Here is a 23156-nt window from a genome sequence, read left to right as displayed (position 1 = left end):
GACGTCATATTGAATATTCATGAGCTCATCTTGAATGGCGACCCGTGGATTCTTGGCGAAGAGTGACGACGAATATCAAAGAGCATTGAATATGCCTCTAAAATGCTGAATATTTACCGATTTAAGGATTTGCAAGTCGATGAAATTAAATCTGCACTGAAAGGACGAGATGTTTTTGTAAATCTACCCACAGGATATGGAAAAAAATGTAATGTTTCATGCGATTCCACTATGCGTCGATTATCGATCTCCGCGGTGCAGTGAGGGAATGCTGGAGTCGAGTTGTTCAGTTGGTGACTCGAGTCTGACCAGGTTCAGTTGGTTACTCGAGTCTGACCAGGCCGATCTCCCGGGAAGTTTCGGGGCGGTGATGGATCTGTTACAGCTAGTAGTAGTAGCAGTACTACTACCACTACTTAATTGTAACATTTTGCTGGTTATATCCCCTTTAGTGTCCCGCAATTAAATGAATTCCCTGCAGAATAGTGGACTACTAGTATTCCGAACCCCGGACGAAACAGCTTTGACATTTCATTGGTTTACTAGGTGCCGGTAATATTCATGACTCATGTATATTCATTAGGAAGACGTTCCTCATGAATATATAATTCAGCTCAGATGTCAGGAGGCCCTGGCAAGCGCACCGTTGCGAATTAGGAAATCCCTCGCTTCGCTCGGGAAGCAGCCGCCAGGGCCTCGACAAGAGGCTACTCTCTGCAACGCATTTTGTGATTTTACTTGCATTAAGGAATTGGGGCGTTGCAGGTCGAGAGCGGCTCCGTAGTAAGCGAAACTAGTATATTGGCAACACAACGGACAGCTTTATGGAATACCCATCATAAGAGTATAATTCGGACTAAATCGCGGTATATTACAATTTTGTTTCGTCAAGTACGTCGGGCGAGACCGACTTTTTATGAGACAAATCAAAAGTAACTGAGGAGCACCGATCCGCAGTAGTGCCAGTCGGTTGTGAGGATACTGTACCAGAGTCGTGTGAGGTAGGGGAAGATTTTCTCGTGTCTTCCCTATTCTTAGTAGAGCATTTCAGGGTGGTGCAGGTGCAGCATTTGGAGAAAAGCTCAGCAAAATCGCGGCGGAACTGGCGGTTGACGACAGAGTACACAACAGGATTCATACAGCTATTGGCGTAGGGCAACAGCAGACCTGTATGGTAGTTTAAAAAATAAGACGAAGTTTTATTTTTTCTTTTTAGGTCAGTGAAACGGGAGGCGATGTATGGTGATAAGGAAACAAATTCACTCATATTTTAGTTACATTCTCAATATATAACCGAGGATGAACAAACAGAATTAGAAAATTTGTCACAACATACAAAAACATTTGAGAATGAGGGGTGAACAAAAAAAGAGCAAAATCGAGAGACAATTAACATGGGTGAAATGAGAGTTTAGTCTAGGTCCTGTATCACGAAGCGATTAATACGATTGGTTGTAGGTTGTGAATTTGATTGCCAAGCTTTGTGTGTACCGGTCTCTGATCAAATAATTACTAAACAGGAAATGGGTGATGATGAAGATCATGAGGAGGGGTGGTATAATGAAGGTGGTGGTGGTATGGTGGTGGTGGTGGTAGTGAAAAGAGGATGCTAACAATGATGGTGGTGGCGTTGGTGACAACGATGGTATTGGTGAGGATGATAACGAATATGGTGATCGGAGGTGGTGGTGGTGGTGGTGATTAGAATAATGGTAACACCCGGGGGGCCACTTACATTGACGAGTGGATACCATGTGCGACCAAAAAAACACGTAAAAAGGATGTCTTTTTCAAGATAGGGCACGTTACGTACGTAACGTGATAAGGGTGTCAAAAATATTGAAAAAGGGTATCTATTTCGCTCGGAAAAAATACGTGTTTAGGGTCAAATATGCGGGGATGATAAAACAAAATCAAAATGTTTTATAAAGGATGTCCTTTTGGCCCCAACACTACGTGTTTAGAGTCCGATTTTCGCGAGGTGTGGAAGGTGGGGCCGTACTAAACCAAAATAATGGTGTCTGAAGGTAAAACCGACGACCGACGGACGCGTGACATAACAATAAAATATCTCTGTACTTGTTTACGGGTTCATTTCAGGGAATACTTGCTAAGAGTATCGTTTTGTTTCCAATACTTGTTAAGGGGTGCATTTTCAGAATATGGAAAATACATCGCTGTACTTGTTTATAGGGGGCTCAGTTCTGGGAATACTTGCCAATAGTATTTGTTTCCAATACTTGTTAAGGGTAGGGTTTCACACGCCAATACTTGTTAAGGGGTGCATTTTCAGAATATGGAAAATACGTGTTTAGGGTGCTTTTCAAGACCCCGTGGTCGCGCATGGTATCCACTCGTCAATGGAAGTGGCCCCCCGGGTGGTAACAGTAGTGTGGGTGGTGAATGCGGAGAAGGAGGCTATTGCTAATAATGAGAATTTGATGGTGTTGAGAAGTATGGAGATTTGAAATTGAATTTGAAAAAATAAGGTATTTATAAGAAACCACATGGCAGCCCAAGGCTGAATTGGGTGAAATTTACATCGTATAATAAAAAACAACAAATAATTAAATATACATAATAACAACCATAACATCTTAAAATCATGATCAAAGATTAATAAGAGGAGAAAGAAAGAAATTAAGAGAACCTAGAAGGAATAAGTGACAGTTAATACAGGTGGTGATAGAGGCGGGTATAGACAGGCAAAGGATTTAAAGGAGGCGTAGGGAGAGTACTCTGAAAGAAGAGGGATGTAATTGAAAGTGAAAAAACCCAAAGGGATATAAATCAATGATGATGATGATGATGATTGCGGTAGCCTATAACGAGGGTTGATTTCAGTATAGGTCCATGATTTCATGAAAATGGTGATAGATTGTGCACAGTAAAAACGCTGTTAAAGATTTTATACAACGCTGTTTACAATATGAACCTTAAAGTAGTTGTTTAACAGTTTAAACAATTGTGTTTAATTTATTGAAGATTAGATATTGAAAATTAAACTTTGTCGTTTAGATTTTAAACATTTGTTTAAACAATTACTGTAATGTTCATATGCAGCGTTGTATACAAAATTTAAACAGCGTTTTTACTGTGTGGTAGATTGATCTGACGACGATGGCAACTGGAATGATGTTTCTGCTATTGAATATTTTTTTTCTCACCTATGTTTTTCATTGTTGGTGTGATAGCAGCGGGTGAATACTGTTGAACCAATGTATAGGTGGCCAGCAATACATAACAGACTGCGTAGAATGTGAACACGGCCAGCAAGGCTCTAGCCGTCTTCCAGTGTGAACGCAACCTATGGGTATCTCTTGCGCTCGAGATCTGTATGTGAAGAAAATAGAGATGGAAAAGCAAATAAAGGGAGGAGATAAAAAAATGGAGAGGGTTAGAGAAGTAATGTGTATTAGACGGGTCAATATACGACCAAAAATAGCCTTACCCGGAACTAATTGCAACAAATGATTTTTCAACGGTATTTTGTATTATTTGATCTCAGGAATAACATACTAAAAATCTACCAAAATCCGCATCCGGGAAAGTGGTTATTTTCAAGATGGCGTCCAAGATGGCCGCCATTCACTGAAAATCGATACAACTGACACATTATCCACCTTAGAATCCTATTTCGGTCCATATTCCATGGTCTGGTGGTACAAAAAATGATTTAGGCTAGAAAGAATTATAAGCCCTCCAGGGTACCAGGAAAATCCAAGATGGCGCCCAAATGGCTGCCATGGACTGAAAATCCACAATTCATCTAAGTTTGTTTTTATTCAATGGTTTTAATGGTGAAATGGTACATTGAAACAAGCTACAAGGACAGCCAGTGGTCTGGTGTGTCCAAAAATCCAAGATGGCTTCCAAAAATGGAGTTTAAAATGGCTGTTGATAATTAAAATGGACATAGTTCATTTCATATCCGCCTGGGACATACGGATTTTGGTGTCTAGACCATGATTTCAATGGTCAAATAAGACATTGGGACAAGTTACAAGGACAGTCAGTGGTCCAGTATGTTAAAAAATCCAAGATGGCTTCCAAAAATGGAGTCGAAAATTGCTGTTGCTACTTAAAAAAAACGACATAGTTTGCTCAATGTCCAGAAATATGATTTTTTTTTTGTCTATACCATGGGTTAAATGGGTCAAATAATACACTGGGACAAGTTACAAGGAAAGTCAGTGGGCTGGCATGTGCAAAAATCCTCAAAGGATTCTAAAAATTGATTCTGAAATGGCTTCTAATATATAAAGCGGACATAGTTCATTTAATTTTGGCCTGGGATATTTGGTTTTGATGTCTAAACCACTGGTTTCAAGGGTCAAATAATATATTAAGATAAGTTACAAGGACAGTCAATGGTCTGATATGTCCAAAAATCGAAGATGGCGTTCAAAAATTGGTTTTAAAAATATGCTGCTGATACTTAAAGCAGACAAAGCTCATTTCATATCGGCCTGAAAATGTGATTTTGGTGTCTAAAACACTGGTTTCAAGGATCAATTAATACATTAGTGCAAGTTACAAGGACAGTCAGTGGCATGGTCGGGCAAAAAACCTAAGTTGGCTTCCAAAAATTGATTCTAAATTGACTGCTGCTACTTAAAACGGACATAGCTTCTTTCATATCGGCATGGGAGATGCGATTTTGGTGTCTAAACCACTGGTTTAAGGGCCAAAATAATACATTAGGACAGGTTTTAAGGCCAGTCAGTGGTCTGGTATGACCAAAAATCCAGTATGGCTTTCAAAACTTGATTCTAAAATGGCTGTTGATACTTAAAAGTGGCATAGCTCGTTTTGAATCCGCCTGTGAGATATGATTTCGGTGTCTAAACTATGGTTTCAAGGGTAAAATTATATATTAGGACAAGACAATGGCAGTCAGTGGTCTAGTATGTCCAAAATTACAAGATGGCTTCCAAAAATGGAGTAAAAAAATGTCTGATGTTGCTTATATAAGGACATAGTTTGTTTAATATCTGTCTGGGGAATATGAGTTTGGTGTTAAAACATGGTTTAGAAGGGTCAAGTAATACACTGGGGTAAGTTAAAAGACCAGTCAGTTGTCTGTATGTTAAAAAATCCAAGATTAATTTTGAAATGGGGTGTAAATTGACTGTTGCTGTTTAAAAGTATGCATAGTTTATTATAAATACACCTTAAAGGTATGGTTTTGCTGTCTATACTAGAGTTTACAGGGTCAAGCAATACATTGGGTTAAGTTGAAAGGGCAGTCAGGTGTCAGGTATGTCCAAAAATCAAGGATGGCTTTAAAAATGGGGGTCTTAAATGACTGCTGTTACTTAAAAGTGGATGTAGAACATTATAAATACACCTTGGGGATATTGTTTTGGTGTCTACACTAGGGTTTCAAGGGCCAAATAATACTTTGGGACTGGTTACCATGATATGCAGCTATCCATTTTGCCTTAAAATCCAAGTTTGCTTTAAAAATGGGTTCTAAAGTGACTACTGTTACATAAAATATCTACCTGTTAGAAATAATCTTGGTGCCTACACTTAAATGCATGGGGACAAGTAATCATATCGTTTCATGAGTTGGTAACAGCACCCATTTTAATGAAATTTTAGAATCCATCATGGATTCTTTGACAAAATGGGGTACTAACCATCCTTGTTACTTGTCCGAATGTATTATTTGACCCTTCATACCACAATTTGGACACCAACATTATTTCTTGCAGATGAATATTGTAGAACTCTGACCACTATTGAATGATATGAGTCGTTTTAGATCCCTTTTAAAAAAACCCTCTTGTGTTTTAGGCAAACTGGACAACTGCATATCAATGTAACCAGTCCAAACGTATTATTTTACTCATGAAACCATAGTGTGGACACCGAAATCATATCTCCTAGATGGATTTTAAATGAATTATGTCCATTCTTAAAGTAACAGCAGTCATTTTAGACTCCGATTTTGGAAGCTTTCTTAGATTTTCGACATACTGGACCACTTACTGTCCTTGTAACTAATTTTCTGCCTTTGAAACCATGATATAGGCAACAAAATCATATGCCCTTGACGAATAAAACATGAACTATGTTCATTTTTAAATACCATCGCGGTTAATTAATACTATTTTTTAAGCCATCGTGGACTTTTGGACATACGTGACCACCAATCGTCTTTGTAACCTATCCCAATTTATTATTTGACCCATTTAACCAATGGTATAGGCACACAAATCATATTCCCGGATATTGAACAAACTATGTTGGGTTTTTTTAAGTAGCAACAGCATTTTTTACTCCATTTTTGGAAGCCATCTTGGATTTTTTTAACATACCGGACCACTGACTGTCCTTGTAACTTGTCCCAATGTATTATTTGAACATGGTCTAGACACCAAAATCATATCTCTCAGGTGGATGTGATATGAGCTATGTCCATTTTAAGGATTAACAGCCATTTTAAACTCAATTTTTGGAAGCCATCTTGGTTTTTTCGACACACCAGACCACTGGCTGTCCTTGTAACTTGTCCCGACGTACTACTTCATCATTAAAACAATCGAATGGAAACCAAATTAAAGCCACTTAAGTAAGTACTAGATGAATTGTGGAATTTTTAGACTAGGGCAGCCATTTTGGGCGCCATCTTGGATTTTCCTGGTAGCCTGGAGTGCTAATATGCACTCTAACTTGTATAAATAAATTATTTTACCCATTGGACCATGGAATATGAATCCAAATAGGATTCTAGGGTGAATAATGAGTGAGTCATATCCATTTTTAGTGAATGACGGCCATCTTGGACGCCATCTTGAAAATAACCACTTTCCCGGATGCGGATTTTGGTAGATTTTCAGTATGTTATTCCTGAGGTCAAATAGTACAAAATACCGTTGAAAAATCATTTGTTGCAATTTGTTCCGGGTCAAACCATATATTGACCCGTCTATATGGCCTACTTGGGTGGAAGGATCATGATTGAAGACAATTGAAAGTAAATTTAAACCCTCTTTCTCCCTTACTGCGTACCTTGCCCCCCCCCCCCCCCCCCCTTCGGTCTCTCTATCAATCCCCCTCTCTTTCTCTTTCAGAATCTCTCCATTTTTCTTCCATATCTCTAGTTCTCTATCGTTCGCCTGAGTCTTCCGGTCGCCTAGTATGCATTTGCTTGCACCCCATATCAAAAAGTTTTCATTTCGAACAAAACAGGAAAAGTACATATTATAGATATAAACTGGGTTCCAAAAATACCTTTAAAAACTTCACAAGCGCACTACACAAATTCCACTCAGTCAAAATTTTAACTCAGGCTAGCTTCAGTATTCTTTACTAAGCACATTGATTAAGAGATGGGTTAAATAACAAAGAGGCTGTATAGACCCTCAAATCAATTGGTTCTTGAATCCAAAGTCACTAAATGGCAAAAGAAAGACCAATGAAAAGGAGATGAGATTAAACCAAATTGACATTCTTTGCTTGACTGCTATGCATTATGCTTCTTTGACCTCGATATGTCTGTTTAAAATGTTTATTTTAACTTCCAGTAACTTCTTAGTTACTGAGGCAATCAATTAAACATGCGGATGGTCATACTGTGAACTTTAATAAACTGGTAAGTTTGTTTAATCCCATCTCATTTCCATAATCATCATCCAAGGCAAGTAGAGTGATGAGGCGAAGAAAAAATGAGGGGGCAGATATGGCGGATGGAGCAAAAGTTTTCAAAAAAGCGAAGTGAGTGAGCAAAGTTTTGACCGTTGAAAATCTGACCACTGGAAATATTTTGGCATACTATTCAGAAATTAATGAATAATTTCACCCGTACTCTATCCTTTCCCTTCTTTTCTCTATTTTCCTGGTGGAGAAGCATTTTGGGGACCCCAAGACTGGTCAATGCTCATTTGTAGACGTTAAGCCATGTGAAGATTTGTTATTTATATGCATATGTTCTCATTAATTGTTAAGGTGCTAAATTTAGATATTCATTTTTTGTTTAAATCTTGATTTTCTTAGGAGTTATCATGAATTATTTTACCAGCCTCAATCTCATATCTCAAAGTAATCTCTGTTCTATTCTGAATGGATTTCATATCTCAAAGGTTGTGTTTTTTTATTTAAATGTTCTTTATATGAATAATTCTGTTGCAGTAACTTGATTCCAAATCTCTATTTCATAACTTCATATTGCAAATCAAATCTGAATTATAGTTTTGACCTTATTGTTATTTGATTTAAGTTTAGAACATTTTATTTTCAATACACAATTATCAAAATCTGAGGCTGGTATTATCCAATAAAATCTCCCTTATGCATGTCTCAACTGTTTTCTCATTTAAACGTTAATAATTTAAGTGTATATACAATCTTCGAATGTAAATAATATTCAATGCAAACATTGCACAATTAGTCTTCGGACTACAGCATTGCACGTTTTATATCTAATAAACAAAAATTGAATTGAAATGAATTGAACCTGTTATTCACTTCAAAACTTTACCTTAGCGAACTTCTTATTGTTCCTCCGGACGTAGGAGACGATGATGACGTAGATGATGGCGGTGATGACAATAGGGATAAAGAATAGGACGATGCTTACATAGATGATCTTGAAGTCGTAATAAAAGATCGGAAATCCGGGCGCTACCCGACACGCAAAGGGCGTCTTCCCGACATAGTTCACATCGAATAAGGGAATACCATATTTAGTCTGGGGAAATGGTAAGGAAAAGAGACAAAAAAAAATAATCTTTTCGTGATGCATTTTCAACTAATCATACGTTCATCGAGCTAGATATGCACAATAAAGTATTGGGGATAACTTCTTTATCTCCCCCTAGCTCCCAGGAATTAAAACCTGAAAATAAAAATGAAGTTCAGACGTTCTCATAATCAAAATAAGTAACTGAATTGAAAATATATCAAAAGTCTAATAAGAAAACAAAATCTACAAATTAAGAATGATGTAATGACGGGGAAAGGCGTTGAGTTTAAGAGGCCTTTGCTTAATCCTTTTAAGTACCCCCCCCCCCTCCCCCGATAAAGAAAGTTCGAAAATCAAGAAAAACACATCTTAGAATCATGATGAAGGCGATGAGAATGATGATGATTGTGATGATGATGGTGGTGTTGGTGATTATGATGATGATGGAGGTGGTAGTGAGGATGATGATGGTGGTGGTGGAGGTTGTGATGACGATTACGTCGATGATGATGGTGGTGGTATAGTTGTAATGATGACATGGTGATTATAGTAGATGATGAGGATAATGATACGGATGATGATGATGATAATGATGATGGTGGTGGAGGTTGTGATGATGATGATGATGAAGGTGAATAATGATGGTGGGGGTGGTGGTGGTATAGTGGTAATTATGAAATGATGATTATAACGATGAGGATATAATAATGATATATGGATGATGATGAGGAGGAGGATGTGATGATGACTATTCACCTCATATAAGGTAGGCCCTATTTGATTGTTTCAGAACTTTCGAAGGCCCAGACTACTACAAAACTTTCCGAATCAGTAAGGATACCATCTATTTTATCGACACTTACCGCAAAGTTTAAGACTACAGGAAAAGCTGCCGCCAGGGATAAAATCCACAAGAAAATGATCTTCAATTTGGTTTTTCCAGGACTGCAATATATCTTGAACTTCAGTGGGAAACGCACTGCAAAATATCTTGCAAGTAAAAAAAAAAGAAGGTAAATTTTTTTCCCAAAAATAGTACACCCAAAGATAAAATCTTTTCTGTTTCACCTCGATACTCCAATGATTCCCTCGTCGTTCTCATCCTCTTCCGCCTCCATCATAGAACTTTTTCAAACCACCCCCCCATAAATAAATAAATAAATGAAGAACATTTTCGTGTGGTCCAGTGGTTAGAGCATTGGACTCATAATCGCAAGGTTGTGAGTTCGAATCCCCATACTGCCATTGTCTCCACTTTGATAGAAAGGCCAGAGAGTAATAGGGCCTATCTGGTCAGCTACTTTGACTGATTAAGCTAGACGTAAAATGTTTCCTAGGTAATTGGTTATATACCAGCTTGGCGTTTACCAGCATAAAGCCGTTCCTATGGTAGTTACCATTAACAGAAACAGATTATTATTAGCCCTTCACCAGGCTGTACATGTTAGAAAACGGTGACCTCTTCGCGTAATAGCTTGCATGCAAAGTACTAATCTATCCTCTTACTAACTTTCTCTGTTCATTCTTCATTTGTGTTCCATCGAATTAAAGAAACTTTCCTTTTTGTTATCTTATTAATGTCTTCATTTTCCAATAAGTTTGAAGTCCCTAGTCTCTCTCTTACCCTATCATTTAGTAATAGCTCGCATGCAAGCAAGTGCTAATCCACCCTCTTGCCTACTTTCTCTGTTCATTCTTCATTTGTGTTCCATCGAATTAAAGAAACTTTCCTTTTTGTTATCTTATTTATGTCTACATTTTCCAATAAGTTTAGAGTCCCTAGTTTCTCTCTTACCCCATCATTTAGTAATAGCTCGCATGCAAGCAAGTGCTAATCCACCCTCTTGCCTACTTTCTCTGTTCATTCTTCATTTGTGTTCCATCGAATTAAAGAAACTTTCCTTTTTGTTACCTTATTTATGTCTTCATTTTCCAATAAGTTTGAAGTCCCTAGTCTCTCTCTTACCCCATCATTTAGTAATAGCTCGCATGCAAGCAAAGTACTAATCTACCTTCTTGCCAACTTTCTCTGTGCTTTCTACATTTGTGTTCCATCGAATTAAAGAAACTTTCCTTTTTGTTATCTTATTTATGTCTTCATTTTCCAATAAGTTTGAAGTCCCTAGTCTCTATACCCTATCATTTAGTAATAGCTCGCATGCAAGCAAGTGCTAATCCACCCTCTTGCCTACTTTCTCTGTTCATTCTTCATTTGTATTCCATCGAATTAAAGAAACTCCTTTTTGTTATCTTATTAATGTCTTCATTTTCCAATAAGTTTGAAGTCCCTAGTCTCTCTCTTACCCTATCATTTAGTAATAGTTCGCATGCAAGCAAGTGCTAATCCACCCTCTTGCCTACTTTCTCTGTTCATTCTTCATTTGTGTTCCATCGAATTAAAGAAACTTTCCTTTTTTGTTATATTATTAATGTCTTCATTTTCCAATAAGTTTGAAGTCCCTTGTCTCTCTCTTACCCTATCATTTATCCCTGCCCATTCATTGTCCTCCCAATGATGAAGACCAGTGGCGTACCTAGGATTTTCCACAGGGGGGGCAAAACCGTCCGCCAAAAAATTTGACAAGCAAAAAAAAAAAAAAAAAAAAAAAAAAAAAGGTCTTAACGATTCCGTACCAGAAAAAAAAATGACAAGCAAAAAAAAAAAAAAAAAAAAAAAAAAAAAGTCTTCAAGCTCGTCAGGGGGGCAATAAAGGTCTTCAAGCTCGTCAGGGGGGGGGGGCAAAAAAGTTTTTCAAGCCCGTCAGGTGGGGCAAAGATACGTCTTTTGCATTGGTTGTGACTCGTCAGGGGGGGGGCAAAGTGCCCCCCTGCCCCCCCCCCCGTAGGTACGCTAGTGATGAAGACTGATTGAAGTCCGTGCGTCATCACTATCTTCAGATAATGCACGCCAATTCAAAAAAAAGTTTTCTTGTAATGTTACCGTATTGATTGTATTACGTTAATCTTCTGACAACAATGAATATTTGAAAATAATAGACACAAAATAATCTCATCTTCTGGAAGTCTCCATGCATGTGATGCTCTTTCACACTCGTATGATCGATGTCTTATTCCAATGATTACTTTTTAGTAACATATCTTTAAATTTGTGCAGATTGTCCCTACCAAGCTTTTACATAAACATGTTGGAAATATGGGGTGCTACAAAAGAAATATTGCTTAAAAAGGAAACGTCAAAAAGAAATGAGATATTCTTCAATAATAAGTTTATACGTTTGGACGAAAATATGTTATTTGAAGAAAGCTTATTTCTTAGAAATATTTATAAATTACATCATTTAGTTGATGACAGGGGTAATTTTAAATCATCTAGAGCCTTCCTGAGGATGGGATTAAAGGAAGATGAGATAGAATATCTCCACACAATATATGAAAATATTCCAGCAACGTGGAAATGTCTCTTGAAGAAAACAGACACATGCAGGGACACAGCTTTAAATTTCGAATTTATGTTTTATGGAAATGTAAACACGCTAGCTAATATTACTTCAAAGAAAATCTATAAAGCTTTGTTAAACATGAAATCTGAGAGGTCATGCGCTTTAAAGAACATTGAAAGAATATATGACTTTTCCGAAAAAGATACTGATACAATATTTTTAAGACCCAGGGTAGCTACCTTAAATAGCAAGTTAAGGGAGTTTCAATTCAAATTGTTATATGAACTTGTATATACTAAAAAATATTTGTTTAGATTTAAATTATCAACACATAATCTATGTTCGTTCTGTGGTAAATGTGAAGAGACATATGAGCACATTTTCTTCACCTGTGAACATTGGTGAATACATAAAAACTGTAGGGAGAGACTGGTTATTTATTTAAATTACGTCAAATTGAAAATGTTAATTGGAAGGATATTCATATTGGAGTTAAGGTTTTTGATATAGGGAAGGAACAATTACTAAATCATATTATTTTTCTAATTAAATTTATGATCTTTGAGCATAGTAAGGGTAAAAGAAGACCCCCAACCCCTCAAGAGATTAGGAAAAAAATATTGGAAAATGAAAAGGAGGGGAAAAAAATAGCAGAGGCACGTGGAAAATTATCCGGTCAACTGAGGAAGTGGGAAATTTTTTACACTTCATGACAAGGCACTCCGAATCCATTTGTTGTTTTTTAATAAATGCATGACATGCACTTATTTTCATGACAGCTGCCGTAACACTTATGCGGACAGATGAAATGCATTTGATCTGGTGTATATGTAAGGGTGTGTGTGCAGGGTGCCGGGTAAAAATGGCAGAGGTAAAAATGGCAGAGGTAATAATGGCAAAGGTAAAAATGGCAGAGGCAAAAATGGCAGAGGTACAAATGGCAGAGGTACAAATGGCAGAGGTAATAATGGCAGAGGTAATAATGGCAGAGGTAAAAAATGGCAGAGGTAAAAATGGCAGAGGTAAAAATGGCAGAGGTAATAATGGCAGAGGTAAAAATGGCAGAGGTAAAAATGGCAGAGGTAATAATGGCAGAGGTAAAAATGGCAGAGGTAAAAATGGCAGAGGTAAAAATGGCAGAGGTAATAATGGCAGAGGTAAAAAATGGCAGAGGTAAAAATGGCAGAGGTAAAAATGGCAGAGTTAATAATGGCAGAGGTAAAAATGGCAGAGGTAAAAATGGCAGAGGTAATAATGGCAGAGGTAAAAATGGCAGAGGTAAAAATGGCAGAGGTAAAAATGGCAAAGGTAAAAATGGCAGAGGTAAAAATGGCAAAGGTAAAAATGGCAGAGGTAAAAATGGCAGAGGTAAAAATGACAGAGGTAAAAATGGCAATGGTAAAAATGGCAGAGGAATGAATAGCAGCGGTAATAATGGCAGAAGTAAAAATGGCTGAGGTAAAAATGATAACACTTGAGTTGGTATTTCTTATTTTTTTCCTGGACTTACATGCACGACCTTCTCATGTCAAATCGCTCTTCTATATTCAAATTTGAAGAACACTTTGAATCCCAAATATTGTACTTAATTCACTAAAGGGGAAATTTACACTGACATAAAGTTTATTAAAATGATGTTGGTGAGGGTTTTAGGGAATCCTTCAAAGATTTAAAAAGCTACTAAAACTTTACGTTAATGGGGACGTCATTTGCGAGCAGTTTTCCGCATATATGGTGTAATAAAAATATCAATGAACTGCTATTTTAAAAAAAAAAATGAAAATGGTTTTAATTGTACCTTAAGTATATTAACATACAAATAATTTCACATCCACTCCTGAAATAATTTTTATTAGCAATCATGAACCACTGATCAAAAGATTGAAAAGTAGACATTTTGGTGCATAAGATCTATCCCGGGGGCAGTCAAATATATTGCTGTACACACGCGTGACCAAAAACGCGTTTAAAGGGGTGTTTTTTCAGTTTTGGACGTGGGCCGCGCGTGCACTCTTTAAGGTATCAAAAGCACCGATTTAAAAAAAAAGGGGATAGTTTTGAAAGACTGGTCAATGGTCAATCGCAGGGTCAAACGTATTTAGGGTATTTTTTTTTCAAAGCTTTTTTTTAAGACTAGCCAAACGTGTTTAGGGTATGGTTTTTCCCTTTAAGCTTTTTCCCCGTGGTCATATTCTGACGACAACTTGTTTAGGGGCCAAAATGTGTAATTAAAGCCCGCGAAAAACTTGTTTAGATGGTTATTTTGCACACAGAGAAAAACTCGGTTAGGGGGTGTTTGGAAATAATTTGGCAACGTGTGTGTACAGCAATACATTTGACTGCCCCCCCCCCCCCCCCCGGGCATAAGATACGGGATAGTTACTAGTATATGACGTCACAGCTCAAAACTCAAACTTCTAATAACTTTCTTAATCTTTGATGGGTTTTCCGCAAACCTTCACCAATATGTTTTTTCTGCTATTTTCACAGTAAACCATTTGTCATGGTGAATTTCCCCTTCAAAACAGAGGTCGATAGAACGGTACCTAAGAAACGCCTATAAATTTAAATCCCTGATTCCCTACACATTTCAAATTCATGAGGTAACCGTTATCATAGAAACTAGTTAATGAACCTGATATCCACTTGGACTAGCTGCAATGAGGTATTACTCTGAAAAAAAATGAACTCTAGTTGTTATTATTATATCATTTACATTAAACTATATACGTATCATATCAATATCTATTTGGATCCATTATGATGTTGAAATATGAAAAATTACTTTTATTACAGAACGTTTTGTTATTTTTCTGTTATCCAAGTTATACAAGTCGTTCAAAGAAATCCCGAACTCGTCTATTTCAGTGTGGTGTTTACATTACTTTTCGTTTGGTATGTATGTGATGAAGTGCTGTTCTAATATACGAACTGGCCAAGATAAATCCTTTCATCACTCACTAATTGAAATTATTTTGGCATGAAAATGTTTGAGTTTAATCATATCAACGATAAAGTATAGACCTAAAATGAAAACAAAAATATACAAATAATATCTCATCAGTTCATAATACTCATTTTGTCGATAGCAGTCCATTCAAGGCCAATAATTATGACTGATATTAACTGGAAAGGCTCTGTCTTTTCCTTGTTGATGAAGTATGTCATGATCTTTACCTCAGTCATTTTTAACACTTGCCATTATTACCGCTGCTATTCATTCCTCTGCCATTTTTACCATTGCCATTTTTACCTCTGTCATTTTTACCTCTGCCATTTTTACCTCTGCCATTTTTACCTCTGCCATTTTTACCTCTGCCATTTTTACCTCTGCCATTTTTACCTTTGCCATTTTTACTTCTGCCATTTTGACCTTTGCCATTTTTACCTCTGCCATTTTTACCTCTGCCATTTTTACACCGAGCCGTGTGCAGGGGGTGTTTGTGCGTGAATCTGTGTTGAGTGTGGTGGGATGTGAGTGTGCGGGAAGGTCCGAAGATTATGAACATTAAATCTTCCCTCATAAATCTCACTAGTAGTATTTTGATAACTTACAGGGTTTTTTTTACAGAGTTTTTTTTTGTGATACAACCATCAATAAATAGAGAATAATTTGATTTCAGGTTGTACTCTTTTTTCAATGTATTATGTATGTATAAAAATGTAAGAGAAAAGAATGTATATCAGATATTTTGAGAACAAATTGAATTGATTTAGAATTTATTTATGACATTGTTTTACTTCATTTTTGTTAAGAATTGTCAAATGTATGGAGGTGTTGATCACAATATTTGTACGTTAACAAATAAAAAGCCGGAAAGTATTGGTAAAAGAGATCGAAAAAGGGTATGCGAAAAATATTCCGAGAAGATATCAAGCTTAAAAAAAATAGGGGGAAAGAATAATTAGACCTCACTATGTGTTATCCTATTAAGTTATAGTTCCATGGCATTTGCTCCGGCGACAATTGCTCCGATGTAAAATCTGCACGTTAAGCCAAACATAAAATCTAACCTCCGAAACTCAATAAACCCTGATCCTTAAATTTGCATTATTCTGAACAAAAACTATATTGCAAACCTGTTTTTAACCATATATGCCCAGTGGCGTACAGATCGGGGGGCTTGGGGGGCTCTTGCCCCTCCCCCAATTTTTCACGACCAAGAAAACAAAAAGAAAATGAAATGAAAGAGCTTTCTAAATATTATGTAAAAATCTATCACAAAATTATATTTTTATAATAAAAAATGTCGAAAATTTTGCTCGCTTTTTTTTTTATTTCACGCGATACGCCATATCAAGCCCCCTCAAAATGTTTGGCTCATTACGCTAGTGCCTATGCCATCTGAGATATTAAGAACGGAGCAAATATCATGTCACCGTCTAAGTTTACCTGTCTATTGCAATGGCCATCATCTCGAAGACGGTGAGATTAAATCCCACAAATCGGGCGAATCGGTGTAGAATACACTGAGCATCCGTTCTCCAAAGAATAAACCACGTCTTGTAATAGTACTCGGATATGTGAAGACCAACCACAATGAAAAGAAGAAAGAGATCCCCTGGGAAGACAGATTTGGAAAAATATGTTTTAGTCCGCGATATGTATTAGTATCTTATAGAAATGGTTTATTGATGATATACATGATTGGCAGCCAATGGCTGAAATTTACATATTTACGTAGCATAGGTACATACAAAGACATAATACAATCAGGGGTGGATCCAACTTTCGCAAATGGGGGGGGGGGGGCGAAAAATGTTTTCACCCATATTTTCCCCGATCGGCCGCTTCTTTTCCCGTCTCTGTCTCTTTTCATTCGATCTACCTGTGCAGATTTGTTTATTGTTTCTTCTTTTGTTTGCTTTCTTTTACTCGTTTCTTGTCCTTTGTTTTGTTGGGTTTGTTTTAATTTGTCTGTTCTTGTACTATTTCGTATATCTTGTTGTTGTATAACTTTTTGTCATGTCTTGTTCTTGTACCGTTCTGTCACGTCCTGTTTTTGTAACGTATTGTTTTGTGTGTCCTTTTCATATCTTGTAATATTATCCAGCCTTGTTTATCTTTTTCTTGGGAGAATAATGATAAAAAATATATAAAACAAGGATTTACATTTAAATTCTACAAGAAAGATATAAAAGATATGATTTGTATATTATATATATTTTGAACTTCTACAAGAAAGATATGATTTGTATATCATTTATATTTTGAACTTTTGTATTTTACATCAATATGTCTTATTTATTGAAGGAAACCTTCAATAACAAGCTTTGCTTTTCAGTAGGTTTCTATTTCATTTCATAACGTTATATTATATTTGGATTTACTTTGTAACTTTGTTGAAATTCTGAAATGAAATAAATTCGTTATCAATCAATCAATCCAAGTTGATTTGTATTTGTCTCTTTAAATGGGTAGTCCTAACAGTCACTTCCTAGCATATTTGTCACAAAACATAAATAAATAATAACCTCATATAAACCCCAACTGAATTTTTTTAATTTTTTTTACATAAAGTTTTAATATACGTTGGGCCTGTTAACGGCTGTTCGTAGTTACCCATGAAAACGATACATGTTTCTATAATCAAATAATGCGAGCGCGAAGCTCCAGCTCAAAATTTGTTGACATTCTGATCGAAAAAAATTGACACCTTTTGTAATCATTAACAGGATAGATATATAACCGAACAATTAATGCGAGCGCAATGCGTGAGCGGGGAAAAAGGGATTTAGACCTAAAAAACTGGACACTCTATTCATGTTTTGTTTATCATGAAAAGGATGATATTAATGAGAGCGCGAAATTTGTTGATATTTAGGCCTGAAAACTGGACATTTTAAGCAATTTTTTAGATATCGTCTTACGACCTACTGGAATGCAGGAAACCCAATGTATTATAGGGTGATTCCATACGTGTGGTACGGGACATTTAGAGAACATTTGACAGTTTTTTGACAAGAAAAACAAAAAATATTCCAGTAACTAAAGGTGATCATCAAGTACTACCAGAGTGTTAGGAAAACCAAGACTTAACATGAAATTCACATCCTGTTTAATACAGATTTAAAATAGTAATGGGTCGTACGGACGCAGAAAAGGTGACTTTTTTAGACACCTCAAGTTTGTATTCTAAAGTCTGTGAGTTGGACAGATAATTTTCATAGAAACTGAACTCAAATTGATATTCAATTACCCAAGAACAGCACATCTATGAAAGAAAGCAAAATAAACATTCATGAATAAATAAAGCAAATTACAATTTTCAAGAACATTGTGGCGTACGGGACACTCAAAATGTGTCGTACGGGACATCTCTAAATTGAAGCCAAATTTTCTTACTTTATGTCTCTTTGACTTCTTCAATCACTTTATTTGGCTGATGATAATGATAATCCTATCAAACTAAAGACATTCATTATGTTAGAAACCGCTATTGGCTGAATATTTATGTCAATATATCATAAACAAAATGTGTCGTACGGTACACTTGTGTGTCGTATGGGACACTTGTGTGTTGAACAGGCACTTGCGTGTTGTACTGGACAGCCTGAATAAAACAATGAACTTTTTATCAATCAGAAGGGGAGCATTGCCCCTAAATTCTTCCTTTTTAATAAAAAGCCTTTTAATAAGTAGTCATTCAGAACAATATAATTAAGTAACCTCAATATATACAATCGGGAGCAATATGTTATCATTTTTTTCATGATGGGAAATGTACAATGGCTCACATCATTTTTTGCGAGCTGAAAAACACTATTTAAACAATGAATGAATTAAACTGTTTTTGTAAATTATGGGGCTAAAATGTTATGATTTTTCATATAAAATGTATATATAAAGATATATGTCACAACTGTCACTTGTAATTCCACAAAAATATTTTTTCTAAAGAAATGCGATTCTACTTTTTCAAACCATTCTGCATTTCATGAAACCATATGGTTTGTTTTATTTTCCAGATTTTTTTTAACAACATGGTTTGTCTTGTTTTCCAGATTTTTTTTTACAACTTGAAAAAAGTAAGGATTTTCAATACTGTATATAACAAAAATAGTGATCATCAAGGGAAGTCCAAATAGATGATTGATATGTAAATATTTTTTTTTTACATCTTGTAATAATTTCACATTAGCATGCAAGAGGAAGTCATCTCTCAGGCTAGGGTGAATCAATTATAACGGTTTTGTTTTCATGCTCAATGACAAAGAAATTAACCTGCTCTGACCAGTGAAAATCACCAGTTTAACTGAAGGGATTCACAAAAGAATACGCCTACATTAAGTCAATTAAAATGGTTAGAATCACCTATTTCATGTTCTATGGAGATAAAAAAGTACTTTTTCAGTTCACTTTATGTCAAATCAATTACTTAAATGAAAATAGGCCTACTATTTATAGTTTCTGAATCCAAATCCTGCAATTAAATGCAGCATATATTGTGTGTCGTACGGGACAACTTTTAATAGGACAATTATTGAAAAAATAAGGGCAGTAATTAGATCCTAATGGGATAAATCGATCACCCATGGGTCAAAGATAGAGAAAGTGATATTGTGAAATTGCACCATCAAAAATAAAATTGTAGGAAAAACTTTTGCATTTTCATGTGTCGTACAGGACATTGCCAAAAATAGGTTCAGAAAAATCAGGCTGCCCCTATTATGGATCATGAAAATGTAGATATTATTTGGAACCATCAATGATACATTATTCCATTGACCTGCAATATTTTCAATCTTCTCGTGCTTTTCCAATAATCGTTTCAGGCAGTGTTTGTACTTGACTATATAATTAGCAGAATTATTGAAAATCGAAAATTCCATTGTTTCCCCCCACAAAAACTATATCTGACTTCACTTTTGGTTAAAACCCATAATTTTCATAAAATTTAGGTATCATAGTCAAATATTACACTACTTATGACTTATTGAAAGCATGTTGAAATTTATGATATTTTTGAAGTTCTAGTGTGGAATCGCCCTATAGAAGAAAGTCTTTCATTGATGGGCGCGCAGGTGTGGGAGCGTGGTTTGCATATGTGAACCAACAGAAGCGGTGCCACTGCGAGTAGGCCTATGGGGATCGGGCCGGCCGTTACGAGGCCGTAAATTAAACAGAGGTACTTCGTACTAAACAAAGATATTCATTATAAATTGTGTACTTTAGTTCGTTCATAATTACTTGAATTTAATTACATTTACTTTATTTCTTTATATAGCGTATTGTTAATTTTCTTGTATTGCATTGAAACACTTTATGCACAGATTTTCAAATATTACTGTGATTTTTATATCATTTTAAATAGATTATTGATTTATATGTATTTTTGTTTTTAATGTCAGATCTTGTTATCCTGATTAAATATATTTGAATAAATGAATAAAAACAGGCGAAATTTCATAAAGGAGTTCTGAGTGTAAGTGAATTATACAAATCACATGAAATCAATATTGTATAAATAGAAAAGAAGAAATAGATGTGATGAAATCAACTAGCAAAAATTGATAGTTAAGTTCATTTTTATGGTTTCTTCCACATTTCCATTTTATTTAGGACCTATACTTCATGTGGCATATTAATTAATAATCCTATTTATATTTCGTATTTGTGTAAGGCTTTTAAGTTTATTTATATCAAAGTTTTGTAACGTCTTGGATTTGTGGAAAGATGAAATGGAAAAATCGAGCGAATTATGGAAAAACAAAAAGATTTAATGTATGTCCAGTGGGGATTTCAGTAAGTTTTTCAACCTTTTCGGTCAGTTCCGAGTTGAATTCTGTATGTGACATTGATGATCAACTTATACATTGCCACTCTACAAACTGGTTTAATAAGCTCTGCTGTGGATCAGAAATTACTTACAGGCCTATACAGCCACGTGAACTAATTGTTTTCATATAATGACTAACGTTAACTTTGACATTAAACTGGTGAGGGGTAACCAAAGTTCCATCGTTGGGCCACTTTTGTTTTGTTTTTCCTTTGTCCATGTTGACAGCTGAACCTTCGTTTATTTTCATTACTGGTGATTAGTGAAAATTTCTGATTTGTAAACTTAATAAATTAACGTGGCTAAGAGATATAGAATGTTTTAGACAATAATTATATATCATGTTTTGATATCTACTTTTTGGGTGAAAACATTCGGGGTGCAGGCAAACGACAGGGGTTGGGTACAGGAGTGGTTACTTACCAGCGGCGAGGTTCAGTATATGCAAAGCGGCATTAGAACTCTTGTATTTCTTCCTCGTGTATACCGCAATGACCATCAAGTTCCCGATACCACCAAATATCAGCAAAGAAACGAAGAAAGGGACTTCAAAAGTGGCATTACCAGCGGAGACGGAAGCGACGTCGCCGTCTTCGTGTCTAGTCGTAGATTCGACGTTGAAATCGTAATTCTCTTCGAAATTAGAAAGGGAAGATACTTCTAGGGTTTTCGTGGCGAGCGTTGTTACGGTATGAGTCTCGAACCATGGACCCGGCGTGGGATCATCTTCCCCCAGGAGTTGAGTAGTAGATTCTCTCATCATCAAAGACATATTTACCTTCTTTAATTGTTCCACATCCATTATTCACACTTTTCTTTTGTCTTAAACGGATTCAATTAATTTTCACAAACTGATTGATCGAAGAATTGATAGTGTTAGTACACGTAATGGTAATCTGGATAAATTTAGTGTTTATTTAAAACACAGGAACGCGTCGTTCGAGTCTTTCATGAGCATTGTCATTGACCAAGCTTATCAGGCGACATTCACTTTTTGAAGAGGAAACTAAATTACATATCAAGCGCCTTTATAGCGCTCTGCGAATGGATAGTTGCGTAAAGATCCAGCATGATGACTTACGTTTAATCTCTCTTTCTTTATCTCTCTATTCCCCCTTTCCATTCATCCCCTTTCCCTCTCTATCTCTTTCCCCTCTTCCAATACAAAAGCATCCTCCGATAGCACGCAATTAAACACTAATTGTTCGAGTTGGACGGACAAGATGTCTTTACAAAATATGATGGCATGAGTTGACTTGATATCAGTGATGGCAAAACAAGTGTAAAGCAGGATTTATTTTTTAATCCATATTCAACAGAAACGCAATGACCAAGTGATATCCATGTAAGCCTATTAAGTGGTATCTTTTATATTTATGATGTACATGTACATCAGCATTCTATATCTATTCAAATTTGAGTGAATTAAGCCTGCCTAAATAGTAATTTTAAGTAAGGTCAAGACCTTTCCGTCTTTCAAAAGGGACTTGTTTGTATCTCTAAAGATATGAATGAATCAACTACAAAACAATCTAAGCCCAAACTATAAGAAAAAGAATAAATAACCCTAGGATAATAATGATAATAATTGTGAAATGTTATTGAGCGCACACACCGTCCACAGACACTCATGGCGCTAGCCAAGCAACAGTTCCTTTGGATATATATATATATATATGTATATTTGTATAAAAGAGGCGAAATGGTAATGTATTGTAATTAGTTCCAACAGAGTTTATTTTGAAGTCCAAATTTTCGACGTTAAACACACGTCTTCTTCAGGGATACAATAAAGCTCACAGTGACAAGAATTGAAATAATAACATTCATGATTATGCATGGTAGTCATGGAACCGCGCACAAAACAGCATCACCTACGCGTTTGTGCATTTGCATTTGTGCGCGGTTCCATGACTACCATAATCATAAATGTTATTATTTCAATTCTTGTCACTGTGAGCTCTATTGTATCCCTGAAGAAGACGTGTGTTTAACGTCGAAAATTTGGACTTCAAAATAAACTCTGTTGGAACTAAGTACAATGCATTACCACTTCGCCTCTTTTATCTCATCTATGACCAACACGCGGAATTTAATATCGTCATATATATATATATATAAACAACAACAAATATAAACAAATAAAAAATAGATCTTAACAAATACAACCGAGTACATAATTGAAAAAGTACAGTTTTGCATCACCCACCGGAATTCCTAGCTAGATCATGGTGGGGGCTGCCATTATAGAGGTGTAAAAGAACAGTCGATAACCCACACTTT

The 23156-nt window shown here is 35.9% G+C and overlaps 1 protein-coding gene across 1 annotated transcript; it reads right to left on the bottom strand.

Moving 5' to 3' along the window:
• Positions 1 to 743: 743 nt before the first annotated feature.
• On the bottom strand, positions 744 to 21812 carry LOC129276905 (growth hormone secretagogue receptor type 1-like). The gene is made up of 6 exons (XM_054913299.2): positions 21297 to 21812; positions 16487 to 16655; positions 9556 to 9682; positions 8489 to 8698; positions 3168 to 3333; positions 744 to 1167 (listed from the first exon to the last, which is right to left on the bottom strand). The coding sequence occupies exons 1-6, from the start codon at positions 21673 to 21675 to the stop codon at positions 872 to 874; spliced, it is 1347 nt and encodes a 448-aa protein (XP_054769274.2). The 5' UTR covers positions 21676 to 21812; the 3' UTR covers positions 744 to 871.
• Between the last annotated feature and the right edge of the window lie 1344 nt (positions 21813 to 23156).

The sequence above is a fragment of the Lytechinus pictus genome, chromosome 14, assembly GCF_037042905.1.
Source record: "Lytechinus pictus isolate F3 Inbred chromosome 14, Lp3.0, whole genome shotgun sequence".
Lineage (NCBI taxonomy): Eukaryota > Metazoa > Echinodermata > Echinoidea > Temnopleuroida > Toxopneustidae > Lytechinus > Lytechinus pictus.
This window is presented reverse-complemented; position numbering and strand designations above follow the sequence as displayed.

Excerpts from the sequence above, each read along its gene's own strand:
- LOC129276905 (XM_054913299.2), bottom strand. The coding sequence starts at position 21,675 with ATGGATGTGGAACAATTAAAGAAGGTAAATATGTCTTTGATGATGAGA. Across the intron at positions 9,683-16,486 it reads ATGGCCATTGCAATAGACAG|ATATTTTGCAGTGCGTTTCC; the intron begins GTAAACTTAGAC and ends TTTACTTGCAAG. Across the intron at positions 3,334-8,488 it reads ACAATAAGAAGTTCGCTAAG|ATCTCGAGCGCAAGAGATAC; the intron begins GTAAAGTTTTGA and ends CTTCACATACAG.